The 19,280-nt window shown below is 38.0% G+C and overlaps 4 protein-coding genes across 7 annotated transcripts in view; 2 read left to right on the top strand and 2 right to left on the bottom strand.

Annotated features, from left to right (window-relative positions):
* The first annotated feature begins 220 nt into the window (after positions 1–220).
* On the top strand, positions 221–1,622 carry LOC129751443 (soma ferritin). 2 transcript variants are annotated; one of them, XM_055746989.1, is made up of 4 exons: positions 221–404; positions 475–552; positions 647–937; positions 1,112–1,622. In XM_055746989.1, the coding sequence occupies exons 2-4, from the start codon at positions 486–488 to the stop codon at positions 1,438–1,440; spliced, it is 687 nt and encodes a 228-aa protein (XP_055602964.1). In that variant the 5' UTR covers positions 221–404; positions 475–485; the 3' UTR covers positions 1,441–1,622. The 2 variants fall into 2 exon arrangements, with proteins under 2 accessions (XP_055602964.1, XP_055603036.1); XM_055747061.1 differs by having other exon boundaries at positions 222–404; positions 668–937.
* A 1,143-nt stretch (positions 1,623–2,765) lies between these two features.
* Positions 2,766–4,157, top strand: LOC129740335 (uncharacterized). The gene is made up of 3 exons (XM_055731984.1): positions 2,766–2,839; positions 3,642–3,722; positions 3,791–4,157. Exons 1-3 carry the CDS (start codon positions 2,825–2,827, stop codon positions 4,097–4,099), a joined length of 405 nt encoding a protein of 134 aa, XP_055587959.1. The 5' UTR covers positions 2,766–2,824; the 3' UTR covers positions 4,100–4,157.
* A 3,249-nt stretch (positions 4,158–7,406) lies between these two features.
* Positions 7,407–12,568, bottom strand: LOC129739084 (ecdysteroid-phosphate phosphatase). Of its 3 annotated transcripts, XR_008735743.1 has the most exons (9): positions 12,219–12,568; positions 11,684–12,120; positions 11,282–11,380; positions 10,751–10,923; positions 10,329–10,689; positions 9,356–9,692; positions 8,892–9,298; positions 8,373–8,831; positions 7,407–8,297 (listed from the first exon to the last, which is right to left on the bottom strand). XR_008735743.1 is itself a non-coding variant. In XM_055730476.1 (8 exons), the coding sequence occupies exons 1-8, from the start codon at positions 12,323–12,325 to the stop codon at positions 8,593–8,595; spliced, it is 2,160 nt and encodes a 719-aa protein (XP_055586451.1). In that variant the 5' UTR covers positions 12,326–12,568; the 3' UTR covers positions 7,407–8,592. The 3 variants fall into 3 exon arrangements, 2 of the variants coding, with proteins under 2 accessions (XP_055586451.1, XP_055586453.1); XM_055730476.1 differs by having other exon boundaries at positions 7,407–8,831; XM_055730478.1 differs by lacking the exon at positions 11,282–11,380 and having other exon boundaries at positions 7,407–8,831.
* Positions 12,569–15,598: 3,030 nt separating this feature from the next.
* The window catches only part of LOC129751371 (rhodopsin-like), a 6,926-nt gene continuing 3,244 nt past the window's right edge, over positions 15,599–19,280 (bottom strand). Inside the window, exon 2 of the mRNA XM_055746872.1 lies at positions 15,599–16,226. Within this exon, the coding sequence (XP_055602847.1) occupies positions 15,804–16,226 (423 nt within the window). The 3' untranslated portion in view covers positions 15,599–15,803. The remainder of the gene's footprint in view (positions 16,227–19,280) is intronic.

The raw sequence follows: 19,280 nt of genomic DNA, 5'->3' as shown, positions 1-19,280 counted from the left end.
AATGGTTTTGCACACGGTCCCACAGCTATGAGCCACAACCATGCAAAACCATCTGCCACGAAATGGTTGGTGGCTTCTTATCAGGAATCGATCTTAGCATTAGCAACCGTCTAGTCATCGTGGTTTGCAAAGAAAGAGGAAGAACACTCACCAACACAATGGAGAATTCCATCCATGGTTGTGTCGTAGGGCTTTCGGCCACATAAATCTACGCGGTTGCAACGAGTTCCTCATAACAGATCGAAAATTCAAGTAAGTGAGACGCAAATTAGAAGCAATCCGGACGGTATCGGATTGCTAGTTCCAAGCTTAAGAATAACCTCGAGTGCAAAATTCAGCTCTAATCAAACACTTCAGCTCGTAACGCTGATTTTGTCGAGTTAAGAAGATTCACAAAATCACTGGTAGGACTCTTGAAGCCAGTGATATCCAGAAAACGATCTAGTGACCCTTTTCTTCTAATTCTCATTCTAGTAAGAGTCATCATGAAATTCGTTCTTGCTACAGTTTTGGTGGCCGGTTTGTGCCTGGTCCATGCTGATGATTACAATGGTAAGTAGACCTCTAAAAATGAGCTTATTCAGGAAGTGATCCAGTGATCCACAGTCACTCAAATAGGGTAAACGTTCCAAATCAATAACATAAGGACGAAAAATGTCATTCTCAGCTACCGATGTGTCTCGATTTACGGCCAAATTCTCTTCGGTTGAACATGTTCACAACGATTTGGAGGTGTTCACCAACCAGCAGCTGGAGAAATCCTACGACTACCTGCTGCTGGCGTTCACCTTCGACAAGTACGACCTGAACCGGCCAGGATTCGAGAAGCTGTACCGCAAGATCTCGGACAAGGCTTGGGAGGATACCGAGGGTCTGATCAAGTACCAGGCTAAGCGAGGCCTGACCGTCAACATCAATGGAGTGCAGAGCGCGGTTGGTGAGTAACCTTTTTTTTTTTCTTCACGTTAATCGATGCTAGATGTATCAGTGGCAACTGTCGGTTGTTGTTTGTAGAAGAAACCACACACGCCTTCTGATAGTGATGTCTTGAGTGTATTACGTTTTGAGGCGTTCTTTATTATAATTGCTTATTCTGACTTCCTTTAACTAGTTGGACTACTGAACGAGGGTAAGGTTGGCAAAACGAGCCTGCTGGATAGCGACGAGCTGTCCTCGCTGAAGCTGGCCCTCAGCTACGAGAAGATCCTGGCCGACGAAAGCCATCGCATCCACAAGAAGATCTCGCACGCCCACGATAAGGCTAACTGCTACGATCCCGATGTGGCCCACTACCTGGACGAGGAGATCATCGAGTACCAGAGCGGTGTGATCCGGAAGCTGACCGGCTACATCCACAACCTGAACAGCATCATCGAGGAATCAAACACCAAGGATATGGGCATTCACATGTTCGATGAGTATTTGGAAAAAGCAGAATAAGTTAAGGTTCCGAAAGAAGTGTGCAAGTCAGAATAATCCCATCGCAGATATAAAAAATAGTCAACCATTTGGAAAAGATCTAGCTAGATTCATTAGAAAACTGTAAAGAATAAAACAAGTACAAAATTCGAAACCCTGTCGCTTGCAGTAAAATCTAATTCAATAAAGAAAATTCATAAGTATTTCTTTGTCCCGGTTAAGTTCTCGTTTTGATGACAAACCCTACACTCTGTTGGTCAATACGAGGGTACTCATTAGTCGCAGGAAAATGTGTAAATAAGAGAATGTGACACGACTGCCTGTGCTATTAAATACTAGAACTGAAAGGGCATGAAACATCTGCTGATTTCAATGATTCAATACCAGCTGCAATATGAATGATCGAAGGTTGCATTCGACTCGTCGCAAAGCAAACTAAACGGACGGCATCCATCAATTTGGGAGCTTAAAACTCGAATGCGATGAAATCGTAAAGCACTTGAATAGTTTCTCAAAATGAAAGTGATCCGACAACAGAGATTACAAGTTATCATTTTTACGTGATCCATGCCGCGTTCATCAGCTATCTATACGTGGGTAGGGATTTGTGTATTGATTTACTGATAAGCCAAATGGACACCCCCATTTCTCATCATTTGTAGTCGATTGTCAATGCTTTGTCTGCATGCGATTTAGATTATCAGATAAAACAATACCGAAAAAGTATTTGATTGGTTTGGGAAATAATGAAAGACTGCATTTCGTTGATCGGAAAGGTTCTCCGATATGCATGCTGTCGGGAAGATCTGTTATCTTTCAGCAGAGCAGGAAAGGTCGCAGTTTTGTACTGCATATGTTATTTTCAATATTTACAATTTTTAAAAGCGAATCCATTTGAGAATTCGTCGTATTATAGTCGAATCGATTTTATCAGTTTTAATTCGAATGAACCATAGCACCTCTTTATACCCTACAAGCGTTATTCATAGTTAGTCTGTTCAATGAATTCTGGTCGAAATGGGACAAAACAAATAGAAATGGATAGACAGGTCATCACCTGTCTCTTTCATAAGAGGACGAATGACCATGTTGGTTAAAATCCTCTATAAATAAACAAAATAGAATAGAATAGAATAGTCTTTTTCCAATTGATTTCGACCGATTTCTACCAGGTCGAAACTAATCCTGCTGCCGAGCTGGATTGGTTTCGACTAGTTTCTACTTGCTCCATTGAACAACGACCTGACTAGTTTCGACCAAAACATTGGCTCGTTGAACATCTACCAGTTGACAGAAACCAGTTGAAACCGATTTTTACTAACGATTGAACAAAGCTAATGAAGCGCCGTTTCCCTTCAAAACAAAATTTTCGGTCAGGAATAAAAGTGGTGAAGGTTGCGATAAGATGGCTTCAAAAAATGTAAGTAATAATTTATTTTTCTTTTCCTTAGTAGTTCTAATATCACCTATCCATTTTAAACTCTTTCGATGTGACATCAAAATCACGATAAATCTGTTGATTAGAAAGAAGAGTTACTCTTTTCCTTTGTAATTCCAAGAATCTTATACAAAATTTTCCACCATGCATGGAGTCTTTTTAAGTAGGGTACACCGGGGTAAGTGTGGACGGTTGTTCGTATAGTTCAACATTAATTAATCATTAAAAAATCCTCAGTGGGTAAATTTTTGATAAAACGTTCAAAGTGATGTAGGAGCAAAGCGAGAAAAGTAACTTTCTGAGACCTGCGACGTGAGACATAAAACCTCAGACACGAGACCTGAGATCTTAGACCTAAGACATTAGACCTTAGGCCTGAGTCCATAGACAAGAGACTCGAGACTTCAGACCTGAGACCTAAGATATGAAACCTGAGATTTGAGACCTGCGCCCTGAGCCATAAAACCTGAGACTCGATACCTGATATCTGAGACCTGCGACCTAAAACCTCGAGACCTGCGACTCGAGACCTGAGATCTTTGACCTAAGAGACCTGTGATCAAGCGACCTGAGACCTTAGAATTGAAACCGGACCTGAGACCTGATTCTTGAGACTAAGAGCCTGAGACCTGAGAAGGGATCCTTGAGAACTTTAAAGTGAGACACCATTTATATTTTAATCATACGCATGGTTTAAAATTATCAGTTGGCACATTACGCTATGATTAGTTCACTGTTTCTTACACTGGTTAACCAATTTCTGTACATTTCACTTGATTTACAGCTTCCATCGAATGGTAAACGCTCTCTCCCTGACGATCATACGCTATTCGAACGTCAAGAAAGGGCGCTTGCGGAATATAAAGTATGTTTTTTTAAATTAATTTATGCATGGCGGTTTAATAATGTTTGTTTTTTTTGTTTTCTTTTCAGCTTCATGATCTGAGCCATGTTCTGATGGTCGAAACACCGGAGGACCTGGCTCAACTGCGTTCGGATTTCCTAGGTAATACAGCTCAGTCTGCTTCATTAATGGGTTATCCTACATACGCAAATCGTGCCACCAGTTCTTCTGACCTGGCGGACATACATGTTAAGCTTTGGGAACATGTTTTAAGAATCCAGAATGAAGTACTCAGAACCCCGGAGGCAGCTGTTGGTATTTTACCAGCAGTGAACTCCAAAACACCATTGACGGCTGACACTGCTGTTGATCAGATGCCATCAACGTCAGCCCCATAATCTTACCAAAGTTTGTGAAATAAAGTTTCGCCTTGCTACAGCGTGCGAAAAAAAAACAGACTCCAATTTGACAATTCGATTGCTGATTTTCCAGCTAACTAGATCAATTGCTGGAAAGTCCAGCAATTTGAAAACCGTGTTGGTTTTTCAACAGCTTCATCAGAACTATGAATATATAGCAACAGCAAACAACCCAACTTACAGCGTGTTCGTAAATTGATTTTTTCTATCGATGCTGGCGTTCGTAAATTAAACAAACTGCATGCCAAAGCATTGGAAGGTGATTTGACATCTACCAAAAAAAAATCGATGAATCGCCCAAAAAATTAGTTCACGAACACGCCGTTAGAAGTAGTAAAACCTAATTGTGTAAAGGAAATTTCAAATTCTTGGGACAAACTTAGAAGTGTTTAATTTTAAGTAAAATATGGAGAAGTACTAGAACTTCAGAATTTTTATCCAGGGTTCTTTTTTAGACCGAATTACAAGCGAAACCCTGATTGCGGAGAAAGCATTTCCGAGGTTTCGTTGTTTTCACTATCAGATAGTGCTTTGTATGCATAAACTCGTCCATTCGTATACCACAGCGAATCCCCCCGTATTCGTAAGTACCACCCCTTGCCCTTAGTCAGCTGATTATCACTCACCGAATCCTATAAAACAGGGTGGGCACTCACACACACAACCATACGTTTTCCAATTCATGTTTGCGCCACTCAAAACCAGATCGTAAAGATGGTTTTGAAGTGTTTGTTTTGCAGCCGAACCCAAGAAGTGTGCGATGGTGCTGTTTCATGGTTTTGATCGACGCAAAACCACTTTGGAAATGGTTATGGTTTTTTTCCATGACGTGAGTGGTTTTATCGAATGCGGCCATTTCTCGGCACTGTTGTAAAAGTTTAATATTTGAAAGCATTCTTGAGCGAACATTTTTTACGATGTGAATTAAACTAACTAACTTAGATGTTACGGAAATATGCAAGTAAAAAAAAATACATTTAAATTTTTTTTTATAAGATCGAGTTTTTTTTGTAGTGCACTCATCATGCTTTCTTTCAAGCAACGGTTTGGAGGAAACGTATTGAAAAAAAAATGGTTGTACGACTGTATTGGTAGGGATTTTTCATGGTTTTGCTGTAGTGTTTACCCTTGATGATGACTGTTTGCTTACACCATTCGAGTAATTTCGAATTGTGTCGCTGACACACCATGACTCGTCTATTTTCCGTTGTACCGGGATTAATATAATACACGTAGTAGCTAATAATATCGATAATATTGATGAAAGTGGTGAAATTTGTTGATCGTCGTAAATACCGAGCGAACAAACATGTAATACCTTTTTTCGATAAACTTGGTACTAATTCCTACAGCTTGATTTTTGAATTGATCTTTGCTTTTCGAGTCAATTCGGTTTTTCGAACAAAACAATTAGGAAGGTAGTAGGTACGAAATAAAGAAAAAAATGACATAAGCTTTACCTTATTATTACATTTCGAACAAGTTTGTTCATGAAAGCAAAGAGCTTTCGAGTCATATAAAAAAAGGTTATCGCATCACACTTGTAAAGAGTTTAGTTGAAGAACAAATGAATTTAATTTAAAACAAAAAATGGTAACAACGAACTCTGTTAAGTTATTCTTTCATCGTGTTTATTAATCTTTTGTTATTTTCCGCGATTTGCAAAATTTTAAATTTTCTTCTGTTTACGTTCGTACAACATGCATTCATGAGATGCTGTAGTGTTCAAGAATAAAAACATCTGCATTTACCTTCAAATCCAAAATTAAAGTTCCAAAATAACAGTTTTTTTTTTAAGTGAAGAGTGAAGTTAAACAAAAGTTCACGAAATAACGGAAAATTCTTTAAATTTGAGATCCTCAATTTTACAAACAGGAATGTTGCATCAAATCATCTTCAACAGTATCTAATTAAATTTAAACTTTTTTGTGTAATTAATATGTACTTATGATTAATCAGTATTTTAATTTACACACAAACATTTGAAATAAATTGTTGAGTTGATCAGTATTTTCTTGTAGTATGTCTGAGGTCTAGGGTGGTTTTGGATGTGACCTAAAAGTCTATATTGATTGTTTGCCTATCACATACACCTACATTTTTTTTCGAACTTCTAGAAGTACCAAAAAGATTACAACGGCAGCTCTTTGTTATACAGAAGTTTCTTATCCTGAAACACATAATGAAAATAGACGGTTATTGTCAATACGTCACGAATCAACCTTCAAACTATTACAACAACTCCCGAACGCCGTTGAAACGAACGCTGGTAATCTTATCAGTTGTTGACTCCCACACGTTTGGATTTGGATGATTGGCTACTGCGTATGGGTTAACAGGGCTGACATAAGTTTGTATACCTAATTGCTTTTCAGTATTTAACAAAGGTTGATGATAACTTTTTGCATAATACTGTTATAGTAGTTATCGTACATTTTGATTGCAATGAAAATTGTATACCAACAGATAATTGTTGACTTATTAGTGGGAAGCACTATAATTGTTGTTATTATCGACAAACTCAACCCATTTCCATGTAACACCAGCTTCAACCGAACAAAAGACGACTGTTGAAACCGAACCCGATTAAAAGGACGAACACGAACTTATCCCTAGTAACCATAAGCATTAAGCCATAACCCTTAATCAGCATCAAATCAACATTTCTAATGCAAGTTAGCATTATATCAACACTCATAATCCTTTTTAGTAAGCCGATTTTAAGCAAATTCCGGAGTTGGAGTTTTTCACCGGCAAGAGCAAGTTCGATGTGGACGAAAAATTTAAGAAGAAGAAAATGTCGAAGTTCGCCTCCAAATATCTCGTTTGGCAGGCCATCTGCTCTTGCGGACTGAGGAGTGAGCCTGTCGTGACAAAGGGTAAATAACGATATCTAACTACTAACTACTAAACTACCCTAAAATTTTGGTTTGATTCTAATAATTATAGGGAAATTGGCATGACAATAAATGGCGCGCAATAAATTCGCGTTCGCTCTTTACATAAGTTTATAAGGAAATTTCGAAACTTCAAGCTCAAATGTTTTTAAGGTTTTTGAAACTTCGTTTTGGGCATCACCAGCAGTACTTTCTTCCGATGATCATACGTCAATAAATATTTGAATAAATATAAAAGAGAAACTTAACAATAAGGCCGGTTGAAGGACTTCTTCGGTTTCTTTGATGAGTCTTGTATCAGTCCTTCGTTTTTGGATTCCGCGCGAAATGGGATTAAAAATGTTTTGTTCAAGAGAGGGGAATTTTCGGCACAAAAAAAAACTAATTGATTTAAAACTTCTTTTTTATAAGGTATTAGATTTTTTAGATGCTGCAATAAAAGTGAGTAAGTATATGTTCGGCATTCTTTGCATAAGCACTTGCAAATCGTCATCAACGTCAAATTCCGCTTATTGGTTTGGTCTGTTTGTATTTTTCAATTTCTCTTTTGAAAAACAACTTGATTTTAAACTTAGAGTTCTTCTAAATATTACTGGTCTCGAAAAGCTTGACCAAGAATTCTAATTTCAAGTTTTAACGGAGTGTAAAAGCGACGATCAAGCATCACACATTGGGCAACAACTTTCTGTTTTATCTATAACTTTGGGCGAGTATGCTTGTGGGGTACAGCGAAAGCAACAGTATTCATGAATTACGATTAATTCTTATCATTCTACAATATATCGTCATTAAAGTTGACTGGGATCGCGAAAACAATTTAGCTATTTTTCACATTGTGAGAGCATTGAACTTGCGAGCGATAATATTATCTGTTTTACTGATGCTTTTTAATATCCAAATAAATATATGATTAAAGTACACTTTTGAAGGTCACCTAAATAGTCTCTATAAAGAGCTTATTCAAGAGTATTGATTGGTTTGTTGTTAGAATATATTTGTATGCAATATAAATAAGTACTTATGTATCATGTGTATAATAATGCGGCTATATAAACAGTAACAAGCACAAATTGTTATACCCCCTAGGTAGACAAATACGCAGCGCTGCGATGAAATATCTCTCAATACGGTTGTGAGAAACATTGGTAATACATATTTACTGCTGCTTTTAACAACTTTGAACAAACAGGCAGTTTTGGAATACCAACTTTAAGCCAACCAGGAAAAAGTCAGTAGAAGCTTAAAAGTCACACAATTTTAGAAGAAATAATTTTCCAACTCTAAAAAATAAGTTAACAGCTTATTTTGACAGTATTTATGGTTGCAACAAAATTATAAGAAAACGTTCAACATACCTTGTAATCTATTTCCTTTACCACAGTGCATACGTTAAATTATTCATGTTCTGTGCGCAGGTCTCACAAACCAGGTGTTTGAGAATATTGATGACGAAGAGGAACGAATATTCAAATTTCTAAATGAACTTACTGAAATAAATATTAATAAAACGTTAGAGAAATCACGCTTTTATATATCTGGGAACTGTCCTCTAAATCGACCGATGTGCTTCTTTTCTTAGGTTAATATTTTCCAATCAAACCGGTTGTTGTTGGTATGCGTGACGGGGTCACACGGTGGTTCGACAAGTCTCCAACCGGTCAAGCCGTCCTCTGATTCGATCACAGCCATACTGCAGTAAGGAACTTTTTGCATGATTCGACTCATGTCGTTGGTGGAGCGCAGCTTCTCACCCACGATGTGCCGAGTGCAGGTGTCCAGGGTTGTGGCGTGACCTACGATCAGAATATTACCGGCTGCAAGAAGTGAGAAAACTATTAATTTCATTCCGTTTGAAGTTATCCTGGAAATCATACATCGATGCTTAATCAGATCCTCTGTTATTGTCGAGTTGCGTAAATAGAATTCGTCTAGACTTTCCTGCAGTTTTTCCTTAAGGTCATCGATTTTCGTTAACGGTTCATAGTCCATCACTATGTTATACCCGGCTGAGCAAAGATCTTCTTTCGAAAGCCAATCTGGTAATCCTTCTTGGTACCACGCCAACCACTCGAATAGGCCGGGTTCAACGTGAATAGCGTGGGTTTCTTTGATCCCCAAACCCTCCAGGATAGAGGTGGTGGTTTGAATACACCGAAACGAAGGCGAGCTGAAGACGTAATCAATATTCACTTCTGCGTCCTTCATTGCCTCGCCTGTCAAACGTGCTTGGTAGCATCCAATGTTAGTCAAAGGGGAGTCCCGAAGCCATAAATTACTTTTTCTGCAAATAGTTTATTTATAAAATTTTATTTTACGCAGCAAAAGTTTTCCAACCTACCTCTGAGGTAAAATCTTTGGCATGTTTAGGTCTTTTCTTATGTAATTTCCGGATTCATCGAAGCAATATGGAATCCACGTACCGAAGGTAAAATCGATTCGCTCACCATGCCGTAGAACGTATATTCTACGACCGTCTGATCCACGATCATTTTTATCATCAGACCCGGCGTTGCTTCCTTCGCCGATCACCGACATCGAAGCGGTACTTTTCTTCATCATGTCATAGAATTTTTCCGGTGGCACTGAATCGTCCCTCGACTTTGTACTACAACCATCTGTTTGGTACTGCATAGCTTCGTCGTGCTGCCGTTGCAAATCATCATGGCCCACCGATACTGAAACAACAAATATACATTTGGTGAACCTTTGCTATTTGATAATATTGCTAGCCTTATCTTATCAAGGCATCAAATGGAAATGTTCAACCCTTTTATTTGTCGATTTGTTGTCGTTATTTATTTCAACTCGACCATTAAATAAATTTTATATTTCATATCTCCTTACTATCTTACGATAACTTTATTTTCTCAAAAAATCCATCCAGAATGGTTGTCATTCTTAAACTTAACTTATAATATTTTGTTTACCGCTACTTACATGATAATTTTTCATAAATATTTTTAAGCTTCTCTTAGCTGTTGCTTTTGACAACTGCTTGTCAAACAGCATGAATTGTTGGTCTCATTCTGCGCAAGAAGTAAGCTAAAATAATGATTGACTTTGGTTTTATGCCGACTTTAGTAAACCCGGATGATGACTTTTAGGGGTTAAACCAAAGTTAAACGTGGTTAAACTCACAAAGATACACTCAGCGAATTAACGGTTCCTAATAAACATCTGAAATGAATGTGTTGCACTCATTTATGTGGCCTCCAAGTCTATAGATTCAATATACAGTTGACAAAACTTTTCTCGTAGGCGTTGTAGATGTATGGTTTCAAAAATTGGAAACTTGTTTGTTAATAACTCACCTGTTTCTTGGGATTCGAAGTCGTGCCCCCCGGCTTCTGCGCTTTTGCTTCGTTCCATACGATTAACCATATCGTATCTGGCTCCGTCGACGACGTCTGATGCAACCGAAGGATCCACAGTTGAATGTTCCAGATCCAGCAACGGTACGGTCCTGTGCATGGTCCAGGCATCGGATTCAGCCGTTCGTTCTGTATAATTTTCCGGTAAGTGCCCGGTTGTTCCGGTGAGCCATGAGATGCCTTCTACCCAACCATCGGTAGTATTTTGAATCGCTTCAGGGCTCAGATAGATATAGTCTCCAATACGAAGCTCCATTTCGTCTGGTTCCCGCGGGGTGTGTGGGTAAAGGATTTTATGTACCTTTAAATAAAATATCGTCGATAAGGGATTTAAAAGTAACCGAAGTATCTTAAGTAATTACCTGTTTGGTTGCCAAACGGGAATCTCGCGAGTACAATCTCAGTTCCCAGTTGATACCATTGAATGACGTGTCGAGTTCTTCTACTAGCTGCTTAAGAGCGTTGAATTGGTTTGGAGGAAACTGGTAAGCCAGCGTCAGATGTAGCGATTTGACGTGGGGTTCCAAGGATATAGCTAAAAGATCATCAGTCGGTAAGTATCACATATGACCACATTCTATGAAACAAACACCATATAACTATTCACCAATGTTTTGAATGAGTATTAATAACTAACTGATGATTAAAAAGATGAATAAATTGAATAAAAAATAATGATAATACTAACAGAATCCAATAAAATTAGTTAAGCACTTTTTGCTACTCGCCGAATGAGGGACAAATCATGACCTTAAACTGAATAAAGGGGCTTCCTTCACCGGCTACAGGCATTTTCGGCAGTCTTGTTGGACCTTGGTTTCTTTTCATTAAATGATATAACGCAATGGAAATTTGGAAGTTTTCATACTCGGTTAGAGTACGCATTGGCTTACATCGGCTGCTCCGCGGGATACAGCGGGCCGAGGTTACTCCCCCGCACCAGGGAAAACATGTTACTAGTGCATCTAGCTGTTCGTAGGTGTCGCTGATTACTACGAGAAAAGAAAGAGATAGAAGAGATGGGTCGAAAAATGGGTTAGCACGTGTACCAGATGAGTTTTGCCAAATGCATGTTAATTTCAGCTTAAAATTCTTTGCTCTCTTAAAATGCATCTACTGGTGTTTTTTTCTAATTCAAGTATTAGTCCTGTACCATTTTTTTAAAACTTGAGTACAAGTACAATAATCTATAAGTTGAAACAAGTTAACATCTATCCATTTAACAATTTTCCGTACCTACTACCTAAATATTATTGAATTAACTTATGTTGCCCGGAACACGACTATTTACTCACTTGAGTGGGACACTTCTTTGACGTACTGTAGCGCCAATCGTTTCAAATAATTGGCATCGTCTTCAGCCACGAAAAAGCCCATAAAGTTGGGACTGGTATATAGTTCCAGCGAAATGGGCCGATCCAGATGGGCACCCGGAAGGTTCATCAGTTCCTTGAGCGCCTTCGACAGTTGAGGAGCACACTCGTCTGGAGCTTTGAAAAACGATACCAGCGTTATGTGGGGGGTGAAATTGTGGGCCCCATTCCAGCCGCAAAGCTCCCTCGATTGTGCCCAAAAGTTTTCCAACTGCTGGAGGAACGGTCCCGTTGGACAGGCATACAGTATATACTCTCTGGGAGAACATTCATCCAGGGTAGGATCGTTGACGTGGGCCAGCAACCAATCTGAGGCTAGCTGGACGCCACGGTTTCCAGTCGCAGCTAAGGCTTTTTCCCTAGAATGAAAAATCAATTATTGACAAGTATATAATGAAGCTGGACGTAGCCCATATGTAACGGGGCAAAAACATGAATGTATTCAACTTAAACTTACGCGCGATGTTTTGGAAACCCCATTTGTAGCAAAATCTGCAAAGGAGTCAGATGCTGTTTGGAGATTTTTGTGGGAGTAGGATTTTTACGCGGTGGCAGAGCCGCCATTTCTCGCAACTTGTTTTGCTGCTTTCACTTTCAGCGGTCTGGGCCGAGCTCCTATAAATTTCTGTTTTCCTGATTTGTTTTTGAAATCGAAATATCGATGCGATCACACCAACAAGCGATGCTTTCCATTAGGAAGACAACAATTGAAACAAATATATTTTTTAATCGGTTTAAATCAAATTAATTTGGTTTTTTAGAGAACAAAATTCCTTCACTGTCTGGCTTTATTTTTGTTTAAGACGTTTGACACGCATGCATGCAAGCGAGCGAGAACAAATTTGCACATGTGTGAGTTTGTTTTGAATGGCGATAAGACGTTTCACTGTCGCAGATGCAACTTCAAAATACCCGCAGAATACACCCCAAAATGGAAATGAGTAGTTGAAAAGTTTCAATTTAAATCAAATCTGTTTTATTAACTGACTATATTCAGGCCGAAACAAAAAGGTGCTTAATCGGAATAGCGCATGGCACCCTTTCAAATAAACGAATTGCAAATCAAATCAGGCATAAACAAAAATATAATTTTTTTTCACTTCTCTCCCTTTCGATTATTCGAAACCCTAAAAGGAAATAAATCATACCAAAAAATCGGTAATTCATGTAAAGTTCGCTACATTAATTAATGAATCAAATATAAAGTATACAATAGCAAATCCAAATAGTAGAAGATGGGAACTTTTCTGTCCCTATTCGCTTATGCGTCTCATGTGTATTTTCATCATTTTTGAAGTTATCGAAACGCTTCGTTGTGGTCCAATTTACGATTGTCCATTTCCGAGCGATTTTAGCGTTCCCGGGCATCGGGAAGCATGAAGTGTTTTCTATCTGAACAATTCATTGGTTTTGGTTCATCTGTGATTTAACCAACAAATGATGCATACGACGGTTTTCATGAAAACAAGTTTCATACTTTACAAGCGTTTTTCTCGGTTTTCAGTTTTTACACATGGAGCTCATATGCGAATAGGGGCAGTTTACCACCTTAAATATTCTTGAGAATTTTCACATTTTCGATCTCTAATAACTCGAGCTCTGCTAGGAGCTTATTTTTGGCCAAACTGAGATAAAAAAAAATGCACTTTAAAATTTTTAATTGAATAATTGACATTAGACTTTAAAAGAATATAACATTTTTTTTGCTAAAACCGCAAAATTTAACTGAATTGAATAATGACGAGCATGTGAAGCTGCGCCGAATTGCGATCTGGAAGAGCTCCGCCTGCGAGCATCCTTTGCTGCGCTGATTTGCGAGCTGGAAGAGCTGCGCCTGCGAGCATCCTTTGCTGCACTTATTTGCGAGCTTGAAGAGTTGCGCCTGGGAGCCATATGTGATACGCCAAATTGCGAGCTGGAAGAGCTGCAGCTCAAAATTTAAGTTCTTATTGATACTTTCAACACTGACCATATAAATATACTGACTGGACACTCGATTTCATTTTCTGGATAATTTTTCCAACAGTACGCAATGTCGATTTAAGAGTGCGCATCGATCGATTTGAAGAAATGCTATCCCAGTTAGGAAATGCCACCCAACTTTAAAAATAAAACACACAATTTCTACGATAAAATCGGGCTAAACAGGACCATTTTTCCTACAGGGCATTTTTTGTCAAATTTTTCAGGTTCGCCACCTGCCGTCGGTATTGCGAACCTGCAAAATCTGACAACAAAAATTAGACAGAAAATGGTTGAATTTTTGTTCGAAGTGTCATGTCAGTGTGGTCAATGCTTTTAAGTTCCAAAACAAGTCTCAATGATCTTCTATTCAGCTTCCAGCGGCCTTTTGATTCAGCTTCCAAAAATCGTAAAATGAGAAAAAAAAATCTCTCTATCTCAACTGCACCCTTGGCATCGGTTCATATCACGTTCTCTTGATTATTTACAATGTTCTGTATATGATGCCGCCATGATGCCACGCAATGGATTCCAAACTTGACAAATTGCTCAATTGCTTCTTTCCTACATTTCCTACATATATCGCATCAGAATGGTCACTCAATTACCAAAAATTTTTTATTGAAAAAAAAAAACTTGCCCGGCTTGGGGATCGAACCCCGACCTTCGTGGTGAGAATCGAACACGCTACCACAAGACCACGTCTAGATGTTGTTCTAACTGAAACTGAAACTCGATGTGGTGATTTGATATTGAAAGCACCTCAATGCACTTTTTGTGACTTAGTAAATCCCGTTTTGAGCACTTTTGTGCCCTTCATGTGACTTAGTAAATCCCGTTTAGAGCACTTTTGTACCCTTTATTTGACTCAAGTCCCATACAATGTACATATAAATCACTTTTGCAGCTTTCAAGTTCATTAAAGAGTACATAAAGTTCACTTGAGGGAATCGGGCAAAATAAGTCACATAAAGTCTGTTTCGCATAGAATATGGTCGGATAAAATTGATCATTTCTCCGCAAAGAAATAACGTACAACAAAAGTAAAAATGTCATTAAAGTATTGCCTATATTAACAAATTAAACTTTGTTTTTTTTGGCAAAACTCTGTCAAAAATTGAAACATCTACCTACATCAACCACACAGTTCTGGACACATTATTTTCTTACGATTTCAAAAATGTATAATTTGAAAGGAATAAAGCAAATATTTCGAAGAATCTAGATAAATTGCTAGAAAACTTACTTTAAATGGATCCGCAGGTGCAACTCATGAACGGCTGAACCGATTTGCAAATAATGATACTTTTATGAAAGCTCTCAAAAAGATCTTGATGATCATAAAGTTGGGAAGTTTTCCATGTTGGTGAAAAAAAAAACAAATGTACCTTATTCGTGACGTGACGACGCAAAAAAAACGTGTACCACTACCTTTTTAGCAACTCTCTCGGCTGAAAAAAAAAATTTACCTACTTTATTTTGCTACTTTTTTGTACAGTCACTAAACTACTAAACTGAATTTAAAGAATTTGAACTTGATCAATTTTATTTCAAGGAGGAGTGTATGAAGTTTATATATTCAACGAAAATATTCAGGAGCTTTACCATTTTCAACACTTAATTCAAAGGTTATATGAATCACTAAATGTGAAAACTATACCTTTTCGAACGCGTTGAATCACCCTCTTTAAGATTATCAGAAAATTATTTCTTGGGGATTAGGTGTTTGAAAAATTTGACTCTCAAGACGAATTTTTTTCTGTTGTCACCTACGGGTAGAAACTGCTGAGGACAAAATCTTGTTCTTGTTGAAGAAATGCTTTTATTGAATAGGCGAACAAGTTTCGGATCGCATGAATTAAAACTTTTGATTCTCAAAACCTCTTTTCGGTTTTATTGCTTGTTTACGTGCATGTGTTACTGGTATCATGTACCAACTGATTTTTGTTAATAGGTGTTTAATAAAAGTCTACATAGCTCATAAGCTTACAAGTGCTGTAAACGATTCGAAAAAGCATCTTAAACTTAATAACGAATACTTAGGACGTCTGGATTTATTATCTTTGTCTCAGTCGCTTTTTCAAGCGCTAGTAGTAGTAGTTTCAGTCGGTGTTCCGCAGCTGACTGCCGATGTATCCGATGCCATAGATTTATCATCACCGATCGGGACGTCGTTGCAGGCCAACGAGGGGAAGCGTCGATACAGAGCCGCCCGATACCGTGGATGGCTGATACCATATACGATCGGGTTGTAGACGGCATTGGCCTTGGCAAAGACGGATCCCCAAATGGTGGCCAGCGGTGAAATTTGGGCCGTCTGGAACACACCGGTGTAGTTGATAACGGTGTATGGAGTCCAGGCCATGAACCAGAGCGATATGGTGACCAGAGCGATTTTGGCCAGCTTCATTTCGGCCGCTTTCCCGTCGTCGCCGGATCGAAGGGATTGCATGTTCATCCGTTTGGCCTGCTCCCGCATGCCTTTCTCGTGCTCTGTGACGGCCTGTGGATTTCGATAGAAAAGGATTCAGGATCAAACTTTGGTTGGGTAACATTAACATCCTTTTTGATCTAATTGGAGTGGAACTCTTTGTGTTTGTTTTGTGGCCTTTGGTTTTGTTTAGATCATGGGTCTTATTAAACAAACGGTAGTGACACCATGTCCTCCATAGTTCAATTTAGAATAGTTAGGTATAAAGCTTTTGCAATGCATCCGTGTTGAGTTAAAAAAAAAAAAGTTAGCATAGATTTGGGGGTAACATTCAATAAGCTTGCGTGCGCTGTGTCCTCGACCTTAGAGTTAACCAAGTCCTAAGCTGAAATTTGGCATAAAGCCGTCTGGCAGGCCAAGAAACGATTTGGATTTCAACCCCAAGGTTTTGATACGGTTCTTGCGCAGTGCATCAGTATTAGTAAGCCGTTGGGCAAACATTATAGTGACAGCTTCATGCAAAATGAATACGATTCGAAGGAAGAAATATAGTTTATGAATTAATAAATGAAAACGATTGAAAGTTTTTCAATATACAGCACATTTTTGAGAAGCCAGTATATTTGTTTATTTGTTTGCAATTTTTTTTTGATTTGGAATGAGGTTCTTTGAAAAATAATGAAGATTCTGTACATGATACGACCGTTTCCTGAAGAAGGAGAAAATTCTTCATAAATTCCGCACAACATAATGATCTTCTGCACTGCAACTCAATCAAATATTCACATAACTTTACCCATTTGTTAGCCAATGATTCGAAATATACTTGTTGGACCTTTTTTTTAGAGAAAGACACATTAATTTAAGTTAAAAACAACATCTTCCACTTTCATCTATACCGTTGAGCCGTCAACACGTACGCCGGAGCATCGTATCGTTGCTGTGTATCTGCAGGAACATTTTACATTATTACTTTATTCTTACCTGTTTTTCAATCAGCACTTTCAGTGCTAAATCTATTTTCATTTTCTTTTATTCATATTTTTCTCTTTTCTTTCCAGCATGGGAAAGTCATCGGTCGGCGTCAAAGTCGGAAGAAAACGGATTGCCGAACCTAATTCAGGTCCATCGGCCAAAAAAGTTGAAATTTCCTATTCCTTCGATGTCTTTCATAACATCGGTGAAAAGGAAATATTCGTATTTAATAACGGGATAAGAGTACTAAAAAACCTTCTACTTCTTATACACTTAAAAATGAAAAGGTCCCACCAATTACGGTCACGATTTCAGACTTCAATGCCTTTCGGAAAGAAATCGTCACTTCCGTCAAGGATGTGAAGATTTCTTTTCAGATCGATCGAATGGGAACTGCTCGTATATTGGCAGAATCTTTTTATGATTTTAAACATTTTTTTAAATTAATAGAATAATAAAAAACACCAATTTTTTTCGTACGACACTAAAAGTGATCGTCCTTTCAAAGTTGCATTTCGTGGTCTCACCGGCGATCAGACATCGGATGAGATCACAACTGAATTAAATTCTTTGTTAGGTTTTTCTCCGATTCAAGTAATTCAAATGAGGAAAAGAACCAACACGAATAATACCAGTAGTGTTGGTTTTGCTCCTGAGCTTTATTTGATCCATTTAAAAAAGGATCAGGTGATTCATTTGCAAATTCTTGAAAAGGCTCGTCTTATGTTTCATTATCGAGTCAAATTTGAACCTTTTCGAAAATCTTCAACAAATATTCTTCAAAATATTTCGCTATGTCGTCGTAGTCAAGCTTTTTGTCACGGCACTAAAAATTGTAGAATGAATGCCAGAAGCATACTTTGCGGCTCATTCGATCATGAAAAATCTAAAGCCTTTTTGGTGGTGATAAACCACAAACAGAATTTTTCAAGTGTGCGAATTGCGCAGGTAATCATTCCTCCAATTCCATAGAGTGTCCCGTTGGGGCAAAAATTATTGCTTCAAGGAAAAATCCCAAAGTTGTCAGAAAATCTTCTTCTCCTTCTTCCTCTTTTTCATCTTCACTGTTCGCGGTCAGCCTCGACCTACTTTAGAGTCTCGTCTTGGTAATGTTCGAAGTAATTTTGATGTCACCTGTGCCGGTTCAGCGCCACAGACTCGTTGTTTAACGTTCTCAGAGGTGGTTGAAAATGGGTTGTCTGCTTCGGGTATATCTAATGGGAAAAAAACCAAGTCTCAACGTTCATGCGAAGGCTTGGGAAAATCTCCGAAATTCAAATTCAAATACCTGTTCTTCTCCTTCATTTTCTGATCCTAACAATTTTGTTGATTTGGGTGAGATTACTGAGGAAAAATTAAAATTGTTTCATCAAAACTTAATGGAAATGATGCAACTTATGTTGAAAGCAAGTTCAATGTTTGAAGCTTTTCAAACTTGTTTTAATTATGCTAACAAAACTGTTATGGCTTTACGATTCCCTTGTGGATCCAAATAGATGTTTGAATATTATGAATTGGAACGCTAGATATTTGCTGGCTAACCAAGATGAATTCTTTTTATTTTTGAAAACTCAAAACATATATGTTGCTGCCATCACTGATTTTTTTTTAAAGCCGGACATTAACTTGAAAAGCAATGCTTTCTTTAAAATTTTACGAAATGATCGACTTGATCGACAAGGTGGGGGTGTAGCTGTTGTCATCTATAGTCGTCTCAAATTTAGACTTCTTCCTTTTTTAATACAAAAGTCTTTGAAAAAATTGGAATTGAATTAGAAACTTCTATGGGGAAAATTATAATTGTTACCGCATACCTACTTGCCTTTCCAATATAGCGGGGAACAGAAATTTTTTTAAGGGTGATTTACAAAAACTCACCAGAAACAAATCTATTTTTTTATTATTGGTGACTTTAATGCAAAACACTGATCTTGGAATAATATTTCATCAAATTCTAATGGGAATATTTTATTTAATGACTGCTCTGCAGGTTATTATACTGTTGAATATCCTAATGGGCATACTTGTTTGTTTCTATTCAATTAGAAATCCCTTCACAATTGATTTGGTTTTTAACGGATTTAGGCGAGCATTGTAGTCAATTAGTTACTCATGCGGACTGCGATCCAGACCACCTTCCAATAACTTTTT

Source organism: Uranotaenia lowii, chromosome 1 (genome assembly GCF_029784155.1).
Source record: "Uranotaenia lowii strain MFRU-FL chromosome 1, ASM2978415v1, whole genome shotgun sequence".
Taxonomy (NCBI): domain Eukaryota; kingdom Metazoa; phylum Arthropoda; class Insecta; order Diptera; family Culicidae; genus Uranotaenia; species Uranotaenia lowii.
The sequence above is the reverse complement of the archived record's forward strand: the minus strand, read 5'-3'. Positions and strand labels throughout refer to the sequence as shown.